This window comes from Gekko japonicus, unplaced genomic scaffold (genome assembly GCF_001447785.1).
Source record: "Gekko japonicus isolate JY-2015 unplaced genomic scaffold, Gekko_japonicus_V1.1 scaffold92, whole genome shotgun sequence".
NCBI classification, from domain to species: domain Eukaryota; kingdom Metazoa; phylum Chordata; class Lepidosauria; order Squamata; family Gekkonidae; genus Gekko; species Gekko japonicus.
Window position 1 is genome coordinate 108,303 of NW_015169780.1, and position 17,831 is coordinate 126,133.

Consider the following 17,831-nt stretch of genomic DNA (forward strand, 5'->3'; position numbering starts at 1 on the left):
CGCTGGGCCCATCATAGGGCTCAGCAGTGGAGCTGCAAGGCCGGCGGGGGGGGGCGGGACCGTTGGGGGTGGGGTGTGTGGCCTTATGACACACTTCCGGTGATGTCGGGTGTGGCATATGCTAATGAGTTATGCTAATGAGTCCCCCTAGCTCTTTTTCTACGAAACGACCCCTGAGAAAGGATAATGGGTGCCTTCACTCACTGTCATTGGGGGCCAACTGCTAAATGCTCAGAGGTTCCAAGGCAGGCATCCTCCTAAGAGGGAGGCAGCTACTTATACATCTATGCCTCCCGCAGGCACAAAGATGATGCCACTTGGGGTCTTCCGATGTCCCTCTTGCTCCAGTAAGGTGGAGGAAAACCAGAAGACTGGCTCTTTGATTTCAGGAAGACATATTTTGGGGGAGAATCAAGTGGGCCCTAGGTAATACATTGGCAGCACAATGGTGCCACACTGGGGACCCCTGAGGTATAAGATAGACTAAGAAGAAGAGACACTTGCAGTAAGAGTAGCAAATAACACAAAACAGGGTAGAATCTGGCTGTTATTCAGGCAACAAAGACCCAGCCCCAAAGCCCTGATCTTACCAGGTTGAGGAAGAATCAACCTGGTAAGATTATGGAGTGGTGAAGACCCATCCTGAGATCTGGGAATATATTTCCATTTTTTCAGCACTATGTGGCCTCCTAAGGGACTTCGGTGTATGTGTAAAGTGCCATCAAGTTGCAGCCAACTTATAGCAACCCCAGCAAGGGGCTTTCAAGGCAAGTGAGAAGCAGAGGTGGTTTTCCGTTGCCTTCCTCTTGGTGGTTTCTTTTCTATATACTGACTCTGCTTAGTTTCTGAGATCTGATGAGATCGGGCTATACAGCAAATTTATGCAGAAGCAGAGCCAGCTGCTGTAATATGCCAGAGATTTACCTGGCAAGGGCACCAAGGGTCTAATGTACCATTTTGTTGCACAGAAGAGCATAGTATTAAGCTCTTTGGGAGATTTTCCCCACCACCACCACAATGAAAAATAAGGTCCAAAATTACACTGTATTCCTTTAAAAGAATGTAGTGTGCAAGGATGCAAATTCATGCTCAAAGAAATTGATAGAAATACTGGTCTTTCTTATTTTAGAGACAATGTGTAAATAAATTATTGTTAATGAAATGGAAGCATGATTTGAAAGCTTTTCCTAGAATACGTACTCCTTCTAACACACATTTAAAAATAAATAATTGAAAAGGGGATCTATGGTGCACTGAGCTTCACTGCTGGTAAACATGTTCCATTCCAAAATACTGTCAGTGAATGGTCTTGTGGTGTTAAAACAAATTTTAATTGCTTCATTTACACTTAGAGAAAACATAGCACTCCTGCTATGGTTTTGATTTATCCATGTTGAAAGTCTGCATGAAAATGATAGAAGGAGGTCGATATAAGTTACATTTGAATATAAAAGACTATTTTTTTATTATTGCTTTGCACTCTTTACTGGTCTTGCATTCTGTCAATTTACCCTGGTAATTCATGGCCCATAGCAATGTGACAGGTTTTAGTTCTCCTGGAAGGAACTCTCATAGTTTATCTATATAATCAGAAGAATTACATGATGCAGCTTTCCTGAGACTCTGACACCAGAGAAAGTAAGAGGAGGGGTAAGTAAGGGGAGTAAGTGAATGATCCCCCCATGGCTGGGTCTTACGGACATTATAGTTATACTTACACTGGGGTAAGTGAACAACATAAAAACAAAGACGTTATTAAGTCTTTCTAAATACATTATCGTGTTTCTAAACTCAAGATCTTTTATTCCTAGCTCTTGCTTATTTTAAAAAGCCTTTTCATTACTAATTGGTGTAATTTAACCATAATCTATAGCCACAATTTTTTACTGAAGTGATTTTCTTCTAATTTCATGATACCCTCAGAACTTTATTCTTAATATTAACTTCTTATCAGAAATATGTTTGAATCAGAATGAATTCCAGAGCTTTCGTTTTCAAAAATACCTACGTAAAATGCAAAAACCAAGACTAAAACAGTGAAGATCATCTAAACTCCCACAGCTCCTACTTAAAAATCTATGAGTTAAATTGTCCATTATAAATACCATCCAAATACATTCCATATTATTACCATCTGAATCTGCAATTCCAACTTAATCTCCAAAAGGAAGTACATGCATTTATACTTAAAATTATTTAACTATGTGCTTAAAATGTTATTTTCCCTTCTGTATTATCATACTCCATAAATCATAGAATCACAGAGTTGGAGGGGGCCATGCAGGCCATCTAGTCCAACCCCTGCTCAATGCAGGATCAGTCTTGTGCATCCCTGGCAACTGTTTGTCCAGCCGCTGCTTAAAAGAAGAAGATACTGGATTTATACCCTGCCATTCACGCAGAGTCTCAGAGCAGCTTACTGTCTCCTTCCTTTCCTCTTCCCACAACAGACACCCTGCTAGGTAGGTGGGGCTGATAGAGCTCTAAAGGAACAGGCACCCTGTTAGGTAGGTGGGGCTGAGAACAGCTCTCAAGGAACTTTGACCCAAAGTCACCCAGCAGCTGCATGTAGAGGAGTGGGGAATCAAATCCGGTTCTCCAGATTAGAGTCCTCTGCTCTTAACCACTACACAAAGCTGTTTAAAGACTGCGATTACACGCACTAAATAATGTTATTTTTAATTAAATTAGTTAAATAAAATTATTTCGTGTGTGTGATCACAAACCAAGACTGCCAGTGAGGGGGAGCTCACTGCCTCCCTGGGCAGCTGATTCCACTGCTGCACAACTCTTATTGTAAAAAAGGTTTTCCTAATATCCAGCCAGTACCTTCCTGCCCTTAATTTAAACCCACTATTGCGAGTCCTATCCTCTGCTGCCAACAGGAACAGCTCCCTGCCCTCCTCTAAGTGACAGCCCTTCAAATACTTAAAGAGAGCAATCGTGTCCCCCCTCCCCCTTCTCCAGACTGAACATTCCCAAGTTCCTCAGCCTTTCCTCGTAGGGCTTGGTCTCCAGGCCCCTGATCATCCTGGTCACTCTCCTCTGCACCCATGAAGGAAGTACCACGTTTGGTCCCTAGTGTCTCCATTTGAAAGATCGCATGTAGCAAGGCTGGGAAGAACGTCTGTCTTAGGCTTCAGAGAGCCATTGTCAGTCTGAGTAAACATAACAACACAAACAACAAAACAACTAATAAACTTGGAAACTGCCTATGGGTGCATCAAAGACACAAAGTTCTTCCTACCTTTACAGCTTTTGGTGTATCCAAAAAATTCTGAGCAGGTGCAGTGGGAAAAGATGTCTTTGGTTCTTTTATCGTAGGGGCTTTAGGAGGTCTAGGTGGTGGGTTTTTGGCTTGCTTTTCATATCTTCTCATCATGCAATACTGTTCTTCTGTAATCTCTTCCACAAAATTATTCACTGGGAAAAGCACAACTTCTTCAGCATTTTTGCTGAGCAACTGGGCAGCCATATTTACACGATGCACAGGAACTTCCCAAATTTCTGTGGGGTTATTGAAGTTGCTAATTATCAAATAAGTATCTGTGATCTCTTCTTCAAGCTGCAGAGTTTGTATACCAGCCAAAATGTCCTCTTGGATAGAAAGATCTCTTATGGAGACTTTGACATTGCACGGCATGCAGAAATCTTTGCAAATCTCCAAAAGTTCATACTGTTTCTTATCATGGACAATTTCAACAAAACCACCTTCCATGCACATTGGAAGAAACACCTTCTTGTCTGTTTTATTTCTCAACAGAATTTGTTCACAGGCCAAAGCATTCTCCACTTCCTTCCGTTTCTGATCAACTTCAGTTGTCTGGCACCGTGGGACTAAAAACTGGTCTCCAATAGAGACGGAACACTGTTCTTCACAAGGAGACTCAAAAGCTTTGGTAGCTATAACGTGAAGTTCCTCCTTCCCACTCCTTGCTATTTCTAGGTCATAAGCAGTTGGAAATTCCCGGGGTTTTCTTTTGAACTTCCCTTTGTAACTGGTAGGAATTAAAAAGTGTCTTTTTTGGAAATCACTTTTTATCTCAGAAGCTAAGATTCTTATTGCCTGATGCTTTTTGTAAATGACTATTTCTCTGCCAGGACACAATAAATTATATGGTTGCTTGTTTCCACTGGACCCTTCAATTACTGCAACAACAATAGGAAAATCATTGCTTGTCCTTTCTAATATATCTTCCATTGACAGTGGCTGAAGGAAACTGTTAACATTGTAACAGTCTGTTACATCCTTGATTTCAACATCTAAATCAGAAAGGAAGTGAACAATTTCTTTTTGAACTGAAAAGAACGAAAGAAAGTTCAGTTGATGATAAGGTAGAAGACCATGCTAAACTTACAATGGACTTTTGTTTTAAAATACAAATCATTTCTATATTATTGGCCACCAAATAGAGAACTACTCAAACTATTCTCCATTGGAAAATCTATATTGCTGTTAAAATTCAAGGGTTTATCATACATTTGAATAAGATATTAAATATGCTAGAGTTTACTATCACTTATCCACAGCTGTTAAAATAAATAACAATATTTAGTGTGACAAATTTGGAGTCCAATGAACCTTTAAGACCAACAAAGGTTTATTCAAGGTCTGAGCTTGCATGTGCATGCACACTTTATCAATTACACTAGAATGGCAGGCAAGGTTCAAACTTATAGCCAGAGCTTGAACAGCAAACATGCAACATGATGATGATCAAGATATGTTGCATGTTGCATGTTAATTTGCTGTTCATTCTCTGGCTATAAGTTTGAACCTTGCCTGCCATTCTAACGTAATTGATAAAGTGTGCGTGCACACGAAAGCTCAGACCTTGAATAAACGTTTGTTGGTCTTAAAGGAGCCATTGGACTCTACATTTGTTGTACTGCTTCAGACCAACACAGTTGACCAACTGGATCAATATTTAGTGTGCCGTGTGTGCCACCTTATGGTGTGGGGGTGGGGGTTGTGCTAACAGGAGCCTATGCTTTGGCAACAGTAATTACCAAAGGAAAAGCAGCTCTCCTGTATAGTTTTATGTATTATATATTTATATAGAATACTATGTACACCAAAATGACAACATGAATTTTTCAGTGAATACATCATGATTGTTCAGACTTACAAGGATTGTATATAGACAAACTTCCAATACAAAATTCTCAAGACCTGGAATGATAGTTTTAAAAAATACAGGCCTTAAGCTACATGGGTGCATATGTGGGCTTCAGAAATATGCCATGCCCAGGGCTGCCAACTCTGGGTCCAGAAATTCCTGTAGATTGGGGGGGGGGACAAGAGAAGGGCAGGGTATGGGGAGGGGAGGGGAGGGACCTCAATGGGGTATAATGCTATAGAGTTCACCCTCCAAAGCAGCTTTTTCTCCAGGGGAACAGAACTTTATTATATGGAATCAAGTGTAATTCTGGGAGAACTCCAGGCTGGCGATCTCAGCCATGCCTCTTGTCTGAATTCCCAGCTTGCTTGCTTGCTTTTTTAAAAGGAAGTTTCTGGCCACTTTTTGGCAAACAGGGTTTTTTTTGTATTGCCTGGGGAGCAACGGAAGATGGGGAGTTACAAGACAGCTGGAGTAGAGAGTAAAGTCCTTCTTGATCAAATGGATTCTCATTTGCTCTGTTCCATAACTTTTTCTACCTGTGTCTTTTGCTTCTTTCTTGTTCACTTTTCACTTCTTTAATCCCCACAGTGACAAGTGAGAACAGTAGGCAGAAAACTGGAATATAGGGAACAATCCTAAGCAGGTTTACTCAGAAGCAAGTTCAATTTTATTCAGTGATGTGTACTCCCAGGAAAGCCCTTAGGATTGTTTAGATATGCATACAGAACCAAATCTTTACATATATTTTTAGCAAATCTAATATTCCAGATATCTCTCTTTTCTTACTTCTGCACATCTGTTTCTTTTGTCCTTACAACTTCTCAAATTGACAAATCTCATTTTTTAGAACTATAGTAGGTGAAGGAGAAGCTGAAAAAGGTTTCACAGAAGGAATAGTAGTATTATCAAAGAACTAGCAACACAGAGAATGAGAAGGAACACTCTCAGAAGGCACAAGAAAGCCACTTGAAGGATATCTAGAATTTTTGGTATTTGAAAAAACCTCTACCTATCCCTACTTTAAAGTTCACATAAAAGGAGTTCTAAAAATATACTTGCTTTTATTATGTGTTCACAAAGAAGTACTTCTCCTTTGGTTATGGACAAAGGGGCTTTCCATTAACTGCTTCATTTAAAATATGATAGTTAACATATAATTATAGAGTATCATAACAGATTTGTCACTTGTCACTATGCATAGTGCTCGTTCCATGTCATCAGGAAACATGGGAAATGAAGGCACATGCCGACTCTATCCAGATCTTCAACTCAACACTCCGAAGCGAGATGCAGGGACAGTGCTAACAATCCTCTCTCCTCTATTTCATATGTTGAATAATATTGGCACATGGGTACACAACACGGCACCCATACTTTAGGTAAAGAGATCTGAGCACAGTAGGACTGCCAGCCTCCAGGCTAGTAAGGATTTAGAGATCTCTTTGATTTATACCTGATCTCCAGCCTCCAGATCAGTTCCCCTGGAGAAAATGACTGCTTTGGAGGGTGGACTCTATGACATTATACCTTTCTGAGGTGTGTGTCCCCCCCCCCCCCCCCGGTTCTACCTGTAAATCTCCAGGAATTTTCCAACCCAGAGTTCACACACTTGGCAAGTAGGCTCTGGTAGGTGCCTGGACAGGTGACCTTCATAAATTCCTGTGTATGCTACCTTGCGTTCCAACATGATGAAAGGAAGTCAGAATATAAATACAAACATCAGTAAAATGAAAATACACAGAACATTTACTAGCAACCTATCCTTTGTGAGAAATAGGCCTTCATTTTGTAAATTGCCTCGAGCTATGTAGAAGGTGAGGCATAAATAACCGTCACGGTCACAGTAAAATGTACATGAAGATATTTCCAAGTCTGCATCTACTATCTTTTATTTATATCCTGGCTTGCTCCCCAGAGGAGGCTCAGATCTGCTTACAGTGGTCTCCTTTCCTCCATTTTATCCTTACCACCCTGTCACACACTCTCGACCTAACCTATGTCACATTGGGCAGAAAGGTGGGGTAAGAGTGAAGTAAAATAAATGAATGCATAAATGATTATGGAACACATTTCTCATAATGGCTCAGTCCAAGCACGCACACCAATGTATTTGTTTTGGTTTTGAGTGGATTCCTAATTAGACACTGAAATTTACTTACATTTCATCACTGCTTGTACTTCATATATCGGTGATAGAACAACACAGCCATCAAAATCCACAGGGAACTTATTGGTATGGTTCTGAATATCACCAATATTAGTAAACATGACATGCCTGCATCTGCACTTTGGAATTTTCCATTCAGCAACCTCTTTCAGGGAATAAATCTGGTTATCTTCTGATTCATAGAAGTCACCTTCTTGTGAGACTGGCAGAAGGAAGTCATGCAAATAGTCACCCCTCTCTACTCTGCAACTGACAGTCACTGTCCCGTTGTTGTCTTCCACAGAACTGAATGTGATCTTCTCACCCTGGTTGATGCTGAGATTTTCTGCTTCTAGATCCCCAGAACAGTAGAAGCAAGGATGCTGTCGTTGCATGGGTCCAATCCAAACTTTTCTCACAATTTCTTCAACATCAACATAGGGTGTTCTATCCGCCACTAACCTGCAAAGCCCTTCAAGGGAGATGTTTGATTCAGGAAAGAGATTTTCTAATTAATTAACATTGAGATATTAATGTGTTATTAATTTGATTTCCTTTGTCATTAAGCTCAGTTAAGAGCTTGGACCTAGTAACAATTTCAAAGAAACAGATCAGGAAAATATATATGTTCAAAATCAGATTAAAATTGCTAATCTCCAACATATACAGATACAGGTATCAAGTATTAGGTGACATGACCCTAGACTCTGGATGGCTGCTGCCAGTTTGAGTAGACAAAAGTGAACCTGATGGGCCAATGGCATGAGTCAGCAGACTCATGTGTTCAAGTGTGGACAGCTCTTTCTGGGGAGAGAGGAGCGAGTGCGGTGGCAGAAAAGTTTTAATCTCTTCTTCCACCTCCACAAGATCTAAAGGAAAACCCACAGGGGAAGGCTACAAAAAGGAGAGTCTGGGGGTGAATGAGTATTTTAAAAATACCCTAAAACCAGTGTTCTCGTTCATCTGAAGGAAGCCAAACCCAGTAGCTCTGTATTTGGAACTCCTCACTGACTGAGGAAATAGGGAGTACATAAAATATTTTGAGAATAGATTTGTTATGCCGTTGGGTGCTTTAGGAACAATATTCTAGACAATTCACTTATATCTGCTCATATCACACACAAGGATGCGTGTTATGTTATGTGCCAAATGAACACTCCAAATAATTTCTACAGAACTAGTTGGGGAGGGGGTGTTAGTCCTTCTAAGGTAGCATATTTAAGCAGAAAATGTCCACATAGTACCTGGAAAATTTAGAGGTAGCTCTACTGTAGCAGGAGAACACCGGCTGTCATCTTCACACTCAGAGTTACTTGCAATGAGTTTTTTAACTTTTAAGTCAACAACTTTAATCAGATCTCCTGTTGACAAACAGCTTTCATGGCCAAACGTCTCATAAATTGAACCTGAAGGAGAAAAAAAGTATAAAGAAAGTTGCTTTGCAGATTCTAAGTGGTAGTTTTAAAGTACTGTTCTCTGACAGACAGTCAAGGGTTAATCTCTAACAGTCTGAGAACCTTGGAGTATATAAAGTACTGAGACTGAGGCATAGCGTAGTGATTTCAGCTAATACTTTATTAGTTAAATGGAGAAGTTGAGATAACTTGCGGGACCCACGGCCCGCTTATATTCTCATTCAAATCACCCTATCACCCAACACACACACCCACTCCCGTGAGAGGCTATTCACAATACTTCTTTCACTCACTGGTTCCCTTTAGGATCTGGACTGGCCGATTGGTGAGTCCTAGGATCCTCTGTTTCTATTGTTGTCGGAAGCGAAGCTCAGCCGGCCACGTGTGAGCTCGACCACGTGTGCAGTCTCACTTAGTATACAACAGAGTGAGAGGCTGTTTCAACAGAATTCTTTTGAGAAAATCAGTTAAGAAATGACAGTTGGGAATTGACAGTTCAAGAAGAGACTTTTAAGCACTGACTGTGGACTGAGAAGGAGGCTAAGAGAGGGAGTGGATCAAGGAGGGTCCTCATTCAAGCAAAAAAAAAAGGAAATAGCTTCTACTAAAGTGAAGTGATCCCTGTCCAGTTAAGAAAGGAAATAGCTTCTAAAAAAGAGGTATGATTCCTGGTTTGTGTGTAAAGAAGGATTTTGGGAACTTGGTTGTATGTTCTTGTCTTCTAAACTTTATGTGTTGGCGAAATTCAGAAATCTTTCCTTGATTGTTCAGGCAGAAACTGAAACTGAAAATCTGTCTCCTCGTGGAGGAGCAGAAAGACCTCGTGGAACAGCAGAAACACTTACTTGCTGGAAACAAATTATCTGGTGCTGTGAATACAACATTACCACAGTTTTATTATTGGGTCACCTCATACATCCTACATCTGATTCCACCTCACCTTTTCTCCTTCAAGTTAAATAAAACATTTTGTTTATTTTGAACTTTCAAAAGCTTCTCATGTGCCATTTCAAAAGCAGAATATAAGAACATGGTTTTGTCTCTTTCCTGGGCTGCACCTGTGTGTGTGTGTGTGTGTAAAAAAAATAAAGCAACTGGGTGGGACAGCCATAGACAAACAACAAAGAAGAAAACATATAATGGGGCTGCTCAGCAAGAAAGAAGACGGAAGGGAAAATCCTGCTTGTGAGGGAGGGAAGAAGGCAAGATCGTCATCATAGGTTCAGTCCCTCTTTTCTTTGAAAAATTCATTTTTTCCAGATGCTTAGATTAGTACTTGGTGTGCTTTCTTTGCTAAGACTAGCTGCAATATTAAGACAAGTCTCAATGAAGAAACAATATTTTGAATGGATAGTAAGGCACTGAACATAAATAAGGACATCACTAGAAGAGGGTAAAAAATGCAAATATTTTGTCACTGGTTGGCAACTGTTACAGCTAGCCTTTCTAGACCTCAAAAGACAAAAATTCCAGACTGATGTCTGACAGAATCACTTCAGCTTTCCACTTGATTCGCCCTGGTGAACTATGCCTGATTTTTTGTGGAACAGATATCTGTGTAATGTGTAAGGTCAGGATGCCCTTTTAGATCCATCTTTTTTCTGTTAGAAGAGTAATCTGATCCAAGGATTCTTAGTGTCTTTCCTTCCAGGAGTAGTTCTTTCCTATCCTATGCATTTCTCAGTAGAACTGTTATTAGCTGAAGCATGTTGACACTATGCTTTGAAAATGTGCAGAAGAAAGCCATAATATTTACTCTGGAAGAAATTTGGTATTGGTTGCTTTGGAAAATGTAGGTTTTAGTTTCTCCCTCATGTAAAATAAATTGTTTGCACTGCCCTTACTGCCCCCAGCTGTATTTCCTGATATATCAGTTATTGCTCATCATGCTTCTGCTTAAGGTGATTTGCGTGTTTTGTGCAAAGTACTGACGGCTCCAGTTTATCACTTAGTTTGAACTCCTCCTTACTTACGGTTGCTTTTTATGTCGTATCTAAGCTATGGGAGTATGTTTGTGTGTATTCCATATCATGGAATCTCATATCAGGCACTCTTCAGTGTTAGATCCAAAGGATCAGAAGCAGGGTGGATCTTTACCACCTAATCCTGCTGCAGTGTCTTATGGTCCCTGAAAAATGAATCCTGAGGGTAAAAAGATCCTTCGGGAATAAAGCATGGAGTGAGATATGTGGCTCTGCAGAGGAAAGAGGTAATTGGCAAAAACCCTCTCACCTTTTTGGACCAACAGAAAATGGACTTTGGATCTAATATGGACATCTAACTCATGTCCATATTAAAGATTCACAGTTTACTGTAGTCAAAGAGCAGCAAAATTAAGCACTTAATTTAAACTTAATTAATAATCAATACTCAAAATTAAGTATTGATCTTAGAAAAAATATTTGTTGAGCTTTGATCTCCTCTTCTTTGTTAATTAAGTCATTTGTGACAACATGCAGTGGAAGGATATATACCACACACGCAACCAATGTTCCCTCTAAGCTGAGTTAGTGTGAGCTAGCTCACACTAACTCAGCTTAGAGGGAACACTGCACGCAACATGATGTTACCATGAAGTATTTGCTTCAAGCCATCCTCTTTTTGGGTGTGTATTTTCCCATTTTGTCTGTGTATGTGCGTGCCATGTGCCAGCGCCTGGAAGTCATAGCGACCTCTGATGACTCCTACTGAGGCATGGAGGACATTCAGAGAAGTGGCTTGATAGCCTGCCTCTGCTTACTGGCCCTGGTATTCTTTGGAGGTCTCCCATCCAAATACTTGCCAGGATTGGCCCTGCTTAGTTTCTGAGATTTGATGAGGCTGGGCTTCCTGGGCTATCCAGCTCAGGGCTCTTCAAGCCATCCCCTTGTTTGGCATACAAATTTTGAGTTAATTTCATGCAAAAAATACAGTATATAATCTAGTTCTGCCAACAAAGTAAGATCAGGCATCTTCCCTCCATTAATTTATACAGATGCACTTAGTCTTTTGGCTTTTAAAGGCTGGGTACCCATAGTACATGTTAGAATCAGAAATACCTTGTTGAAGAAGGCGATGCTATGCATTGACAATTCCCATATATTAGATAATATATGCATACAAAAAGGCATTACTCTTTTTTGTGAGGCAAATTTTCTGTGTTGTTCTCCACAAAGGAAGCGTGAAATCAACTGAGGACATAAACACAATTAAGCAGAAGGACAGATTCTTCCTTTCAACAAATGAAAGATGTTGCATACTCATCTGGAGGAAACATTTACTAGATCAAACAATATCCCTGAAGGCTGGAATTAGAGAACTATATGCCTTTGAAACCAACTTTTTGAGACTGGGACGTTGTTCAATAAAACTACATTTATAACCCTTTCTAATCTCTTCTCTGGTTTTACAAATTCACATTAGCCATGTCTGTGATCACATCAAAGCAGCCAAACAATTGGTTCAATAGTATTTTCCTGATTCTTCTAAAGTGTTAAATATGGAGCGTAGAGACTGTTTTATGATTTTTAAAATGTGATTTAATATTTTATTTTACATTAAAATAGAATAATGTAAATTATAAATACAGCATGTGTGTGACAGGGAACAATGTATGCTTCTCATCATGCCCTGGTGGATGGCATGAGCCAGGAGATGGACAGGGGGAGTTCAACCCTATTAATTCTCCTGGACCTCTCAATGGCTTTCGATGCCATTGATCGTGATATCCTTCTGGATCACTTTTTGGGACTGAGACTGGGAGGTACTGGTCTGTGGTGGTTCTGGTCCTGCCTGGAGGGTAGGTTTCAGAGTGTCATGTGGGGGGGACGGCTGCTCTGCCTCTTGGCCTTTGGCCTCAGGGTTCCCCAAGACTCTATCTTGTCATCCATGCTTTCCCACATCTATGTAAAGTTGCTGGGAGAGGTCATCCAGGCTGAGCTACCACTAAGGTGCAGATGACACTCAGCAATACCTCACACTACTAGCAGATCTCTGGGAGGCTGGGAAAACTGTGAGCAGGGTCCTGGAGGTAGTTTTGGAATGGATGAGGGCTAACAATCAGAAATTTAATCCTAACAAAATGGAAGCACTATGAGTAGAGGGAAGATCTGACCCAGGAAATGGGGTATCCTCTGTTCTGGATGGGATTGCATTACCCTAAAGGAGCAGGTTTGTAGCTTTGGGATGCTCCTGGACCTGGGGCTCCTGTTGAATAAACAGGTGGCAGCAGTGGCTGGAGGTTCCTTTCTCCAGCTTTAGCTGGTGAGCCAGCTGTGGTCCTTCCTGAGTAGAAAAGGTCTTGCCACTGTGGTGCATGCCTTGGTAACAACTAGATTAGATCACTGCAGTGAGCTCTATTTGAGGCTGCCCTTGAAGACTGTCTGGAAGCTACAGTTGGTTCAGAATGCTGTGGCCAGAGTGTTGAGTGGAGTTGGTCATAGGGACCATATCACTCCAGTCCTGTTCCACCTACACTGGCTTCCAATTTGCTTCCAGGCTGAATTCAATCTGCTGTATGACTTTAAAGCCCTGTATGACTTGGGACCAATATATTTTAGGGACCACCTTCTCCCATACAAACCTACATGCTCACTCCAGTCATCCTTAGACGCCCTGCTTTGGTTACCAACACTATCTGACGATAGACAGGTGGTAACCCAAGAAAGCGCCTTCTCTGTTATAGCACCAAAACACTGGAACTCCCTCCCCAGAGAGATTTATCTGTCTCCATCTATTGGTGTCTTTCGCCAGCAGTTGAAGACTTTTTTGTTTCTTCTGGCATACCCCCAGTAATGGTATTGTCTCGCCTTCTAGTGCTGTGTATTTATGTGTTTTTAATTAAACCTTATATTTTAACTGTATTTTTAATTGTTTAAATGTTTTAATGCTTTTATGATTGCTACCTGTGGACCCTTATTGAGCGAAAAGGTGGCATTAAAAGGTTTTAAATAAAGAAAATAGAACCATAGAAGCATAGAATGTTAGAGTTGGAAGGGACCTTGCAGGTCATCTAGTCCGACACCCTGCACTATGCAGGAGCGTAGCCGAAAGGTAGCCCTACAACATAACTGAAAGATGGTCATCCAGCCTCCACTTGAAAACATCCAGCAAAGGAGCATCCACCACCTCCCGAGACAGACTGTTCCACTGCTCAACCACTCTTACAGTTACGACATTTCTCCTGATATTTAGCCGGTAACGACTCCATCGTAATTTCCACCCATTAGATCTAGTCTTGCAATCCGGAGCAAGAGAGAATAGATCTGCTCCATCTTCTACATGACAGCCCTTCAAATACTTGAAGACTGAAATCATGTCCCCTCTAAGCCTTCTCTTTCCCAGGCTAAACATACCCAACTCTTTCAGCCTTTCCTCATGAGACTTGGATTCCAACCCTCTCATCATCCTGGTTGCCCTCTTCTGGACACGCTCAAGCTTGTCAACATCCTTCCTAAAATGTGGTGCCCAAAACTGGACACAGTACTCCAGGTGATGCCTGACCATAGCAGAATAGAGTGGAACTACCACCTCCTGTGATCTGGACACAATATTTCTGTTAATGCATCCTAATATTGCATTAGCTTTCTTCGCATTCACATCGCACTACAGGCTCATGTATAGCTTGCGATCAACCAGAACACCTAGATCCCTTTCACATGTGCTGCTGTCGAGCCAAGTCCCTCCCATTCTATATCTGTGTCTTTGATTTTTTGTACCTAAGTGTAGGACTTTGCACTTATCGCTATTGAAATTCATTTTATTTGTCTCAGACCACTGTTCCAGCCTATCTAGATCATTTTGAATCCTGACTCTGTCTTCTTCAGAATTAGCAATCCCACCCAGCTTCGTGTCATCTGCAAATTTGATAAGCATCCCCTCTATGTCTTCCTCCAGGTCATTTATAAAAACATTGAATAACACCGGGCCCAGGACTGAGCCCTGTGGCACTCCACTCGAGACTTCCCTCCACGTAGACGCAGAACCATTTACGAGCACTCGTTGGGTACGATTTTTCAACTAACCATGAATCCATCCAACGGTTGCACCATCTAGCCCACACTTAACCAGCTTATCCTCAAGGATATCATGAGAAACTTTGTCAAATGCTTTACTGAAATCTAGATACCCTATGTCCACAGCATTGCCAGAGTCCACCATTGTAATAATTTTAAAAATAAATAAATATCACTGGATTATGACAGAATGATTGTGATCACTATTTTATAAAAGTAGATGTCAATTAGATGGTTTAGTGCTGCTTTTACCTTGAAGACAGCTTTCTTTTTAAAACCCAGCAAGTCTACAGCCACACACATAAAACTTGAATTATCAATCAATTAATGGGTTCAAACTGACCAAACGTAGGCGCACTTAAGCACATTGAAGTAATCAGGTTTAAGCATGCCACTGTGCTGGATAGTAGCTAAGAGTTCTACTAGAATAATGTTCTGCTCCGCCTGATTAATCAAGCAGTTTCATTAATTTCAATCTCATAAAAATTCAGCAGCGAAGGCTACATAGCTCTTAGGATGTAAACAGCTTTTCATGTTCAAGAGGTCCCCCCCCCCCAAATGGTGTAGTACCACTTGCTAATATGCACTGCTATACTATTAGAGGAGTAAGAGCTCTGGAGGCTTTTGACTTTGCAAGTGTGGATTGTTATTTCCTGCGGAAGCCTTGCCAATGCTAATGAGGCTTCCATCGCTGTAAACTGAATTGCTGCCAGCACCAGTATCTCTGTCCTACTAGTGGTCTCCTAACATTAGTGTTCTGAGGCTCCTGTGTAAATCTCCAGTACTTGTGCAGGTGGAAGGAGTACAGCTTAAAATTGCTGAGAACTCCCCCAGCAGAATTTTTTTTAAGTAAACAAGCACCAAAGAAACCTATGCCAGCTAAACAAAAGTACACCATGGGTTTCATGAACCCCAGAGGCAGGTAGTCCATTCAATATGCTGCCTTCCCTTTTTCTGTCTTCTATATTTTAACCCTTCCTTCTTCCAAGGAGCTTCAGTTGGCACACTTAGTTTCCCTTCCTCCGTTTTACCCTGAAAACAACCCTAAAAGACTGGATTAGCTGATCAAGACTGGATTAGGCTGGTCCAAGGTTTCCCTCAACTATCATGACAGAGCAGTGATTTGAACTTCGTTCTCTGCCATCCTAATCCAGGGTTCCAATCACTACATTATACTGGCTCTCCTTTAGAATTTACAAAAATAATCTGTGGTATGAATCCTGCTGTTTCTTCAGTCAGAGAGATATTCCTTATGCCCCTGGGAAATTTGTCTCCTTACATCTAATTGAGTTGATGTGAAAAACAATTCTGATCAGCCACAGAAGAGGATTGCCTGACTTAGTTTGGTGTAGTGGTTAGGAGCCAGTTTGGTGTAGCAGTTAGGAGCGTAGACTCTAATCTGGGAGAACTGGGTTTGATTCCCCACTCCTCCACATGCAGCTGCTGGTGTGCCCTTGGGTCAGTCATAAGTTCTTTCAGAGCTGTTCTCTCGAGGGCAGTTCTCAAAAGAGCTCTCTCAGTCCCAACTACCTCAAAGGGTGTCTGTTGTGGGGAGGGTCAGGGAAAGGAGATTGTCAGTTTCTCTTGAGACACCAAATGAAAGGCAGGGTATAAATCCATTCTCCTCTTCTGCAGTGAGTGAAACTTGCAAAGAAATCAGGATTCAACAGTCCATGTCGTTAGGATTTGGCTTCCTGTTCTTTGTGTGTGCCAGACGGTGCTCCATTTCTGAAGATACTTGTGGTAAGAAATTTTAGAAATATAGAAGGTTTGGGTTTAAAAATGAACCAAATAGTTTATAAAATCTATGTATCTGTCTCTGTCTTTGCTAGCAAAACAGCAAACAGGCTTGGCCTGCCTCACTGAACCAAACCCCATGATTCTTTGCAAGCCCTTTGTTCCATGCAGAGCATTCCTCTCAGTCATGTACTCAAAGGTTTACTCATTCCATTCCCAGGATCTGAATCAATGTACATTCCCATAGGTGTGAAACTCAATTTCCTAGGCAATAAAATGTATCTAACAGGAAAGGCCATTTGGGCAGTGACAGACTCCAATCCTTAAGGCAAACTGACTCCTGAGATACAGGAATTCACACACCCCACTTCCATCTCAGAGATAACATCAAAGAACAGAAGAAAACAATGACACTGTGCTGGTCCTGTAGACAAAATGTAACTTTTGGAGTGTGAGACGCAAGGAAGCAATCTCCTGTAAAACAATCTCAACTTCAAAATGTTAGTTTACAACTGTAATTTAATTATTTAATTATTGGGGGACCTCTTTGATCATTTGGTACAAATGCTAGTCTGTCTCAACAGACCTTCGCTGACTCTTGAAGGAATCTGGAGAGGCATTGCTTTCCAGAGACTTTGGGAGTTCAGCCCGGAAGGCCTTTCATTTTCTGCATGCTTTGGGTGGGATAAAACTTTGCTTGCATGTTTATTTTCTGTGTATTCACTATCAGCAGTTAGTAAATAGGATTGTACTGTGTTGGTAGCTGGCATAGTGTCTTGCTAGCCACCTTGCCAGGTAAACCTTTGAATGTTTTTCTTTAATAAAAAGATAAGTTTTATTTTAAGAAGAGACCTTTGTTTGAGTGTCTCTGCCAGCGCTTAGTGGTTTCCAAGCTTACACCTTTGCCTTTGGTAAGGAGGCAACACTCAGGGGACACACGAACCAAGGGAGAGTGTGGGTGGCACGGGTAAACGCGTTCACAGACACATGCAGCCACATTTTCTCTCGACAATACTCATATGCACAAGCTGAACATTCCCACTGGCTTCTGAAGCCTGATTCAGGACACCCAAGTTTCACAAATGCCCACCAAATCACTGGAAGATATGTGGATGTATCATTCAACATACAGATGTAAAACTTTAGAAGTCAAGACATTTCTATGCTCGGTGAATCCTTTAAAAATCACTCCTGTTTTTCCTGATTTATTCCTAACACAATGAGCTGATGACACTGTCTGCTCTCTGTGTGTGTGTGTGTCAGTTGTCTGGCAGGTTTGAACTCTACATACAGCAACTGAGCTTTGATGAAAGCTGTATGATCTGACAGGGAAAAGAACCTTAATACCTAACCTATGTGGACCTGACTTTCCAGAGTCACCATTAACTGGTTTTAATCAGTTCCCTTCTTCCCATCG

At 41.2% G+C, this 17,831-nt stretch overlaps 1 protein-coding gene across 1 annotated transcript in view; it reads right to left on the reverse strand.

Annotated features, from left to right (window-relative positions):
- Positions 1 to 3,223: 3,223 nt before the first annotated feature.
- Positions 3,224 to 17,831, reverse strand: part of THEMIS (thymocyte selection associated) — a 32,966-nt gene continuing 18,358 nt past the window's right edge. The window contains exons 2-4 of the mRNA XM_015416767.1: positions 8,514 to 8,675; positions 7,283 to 7,741; positions 3,224 to 4,299 (exon numbers count right to left, since the gene is read on the reverse strand). Coding sequence (XP_015272253.1) covers positions 3,224 to 4,299; positions 7,283 to 7,741; positions 8,514 to 8,675 — 1,697 coding nt within the window. The remainder of the gene's footprint in view (positions 4,300 to 7,282; positions 7,742 to 8,513; positions 8,676 to 17,831) is intronic.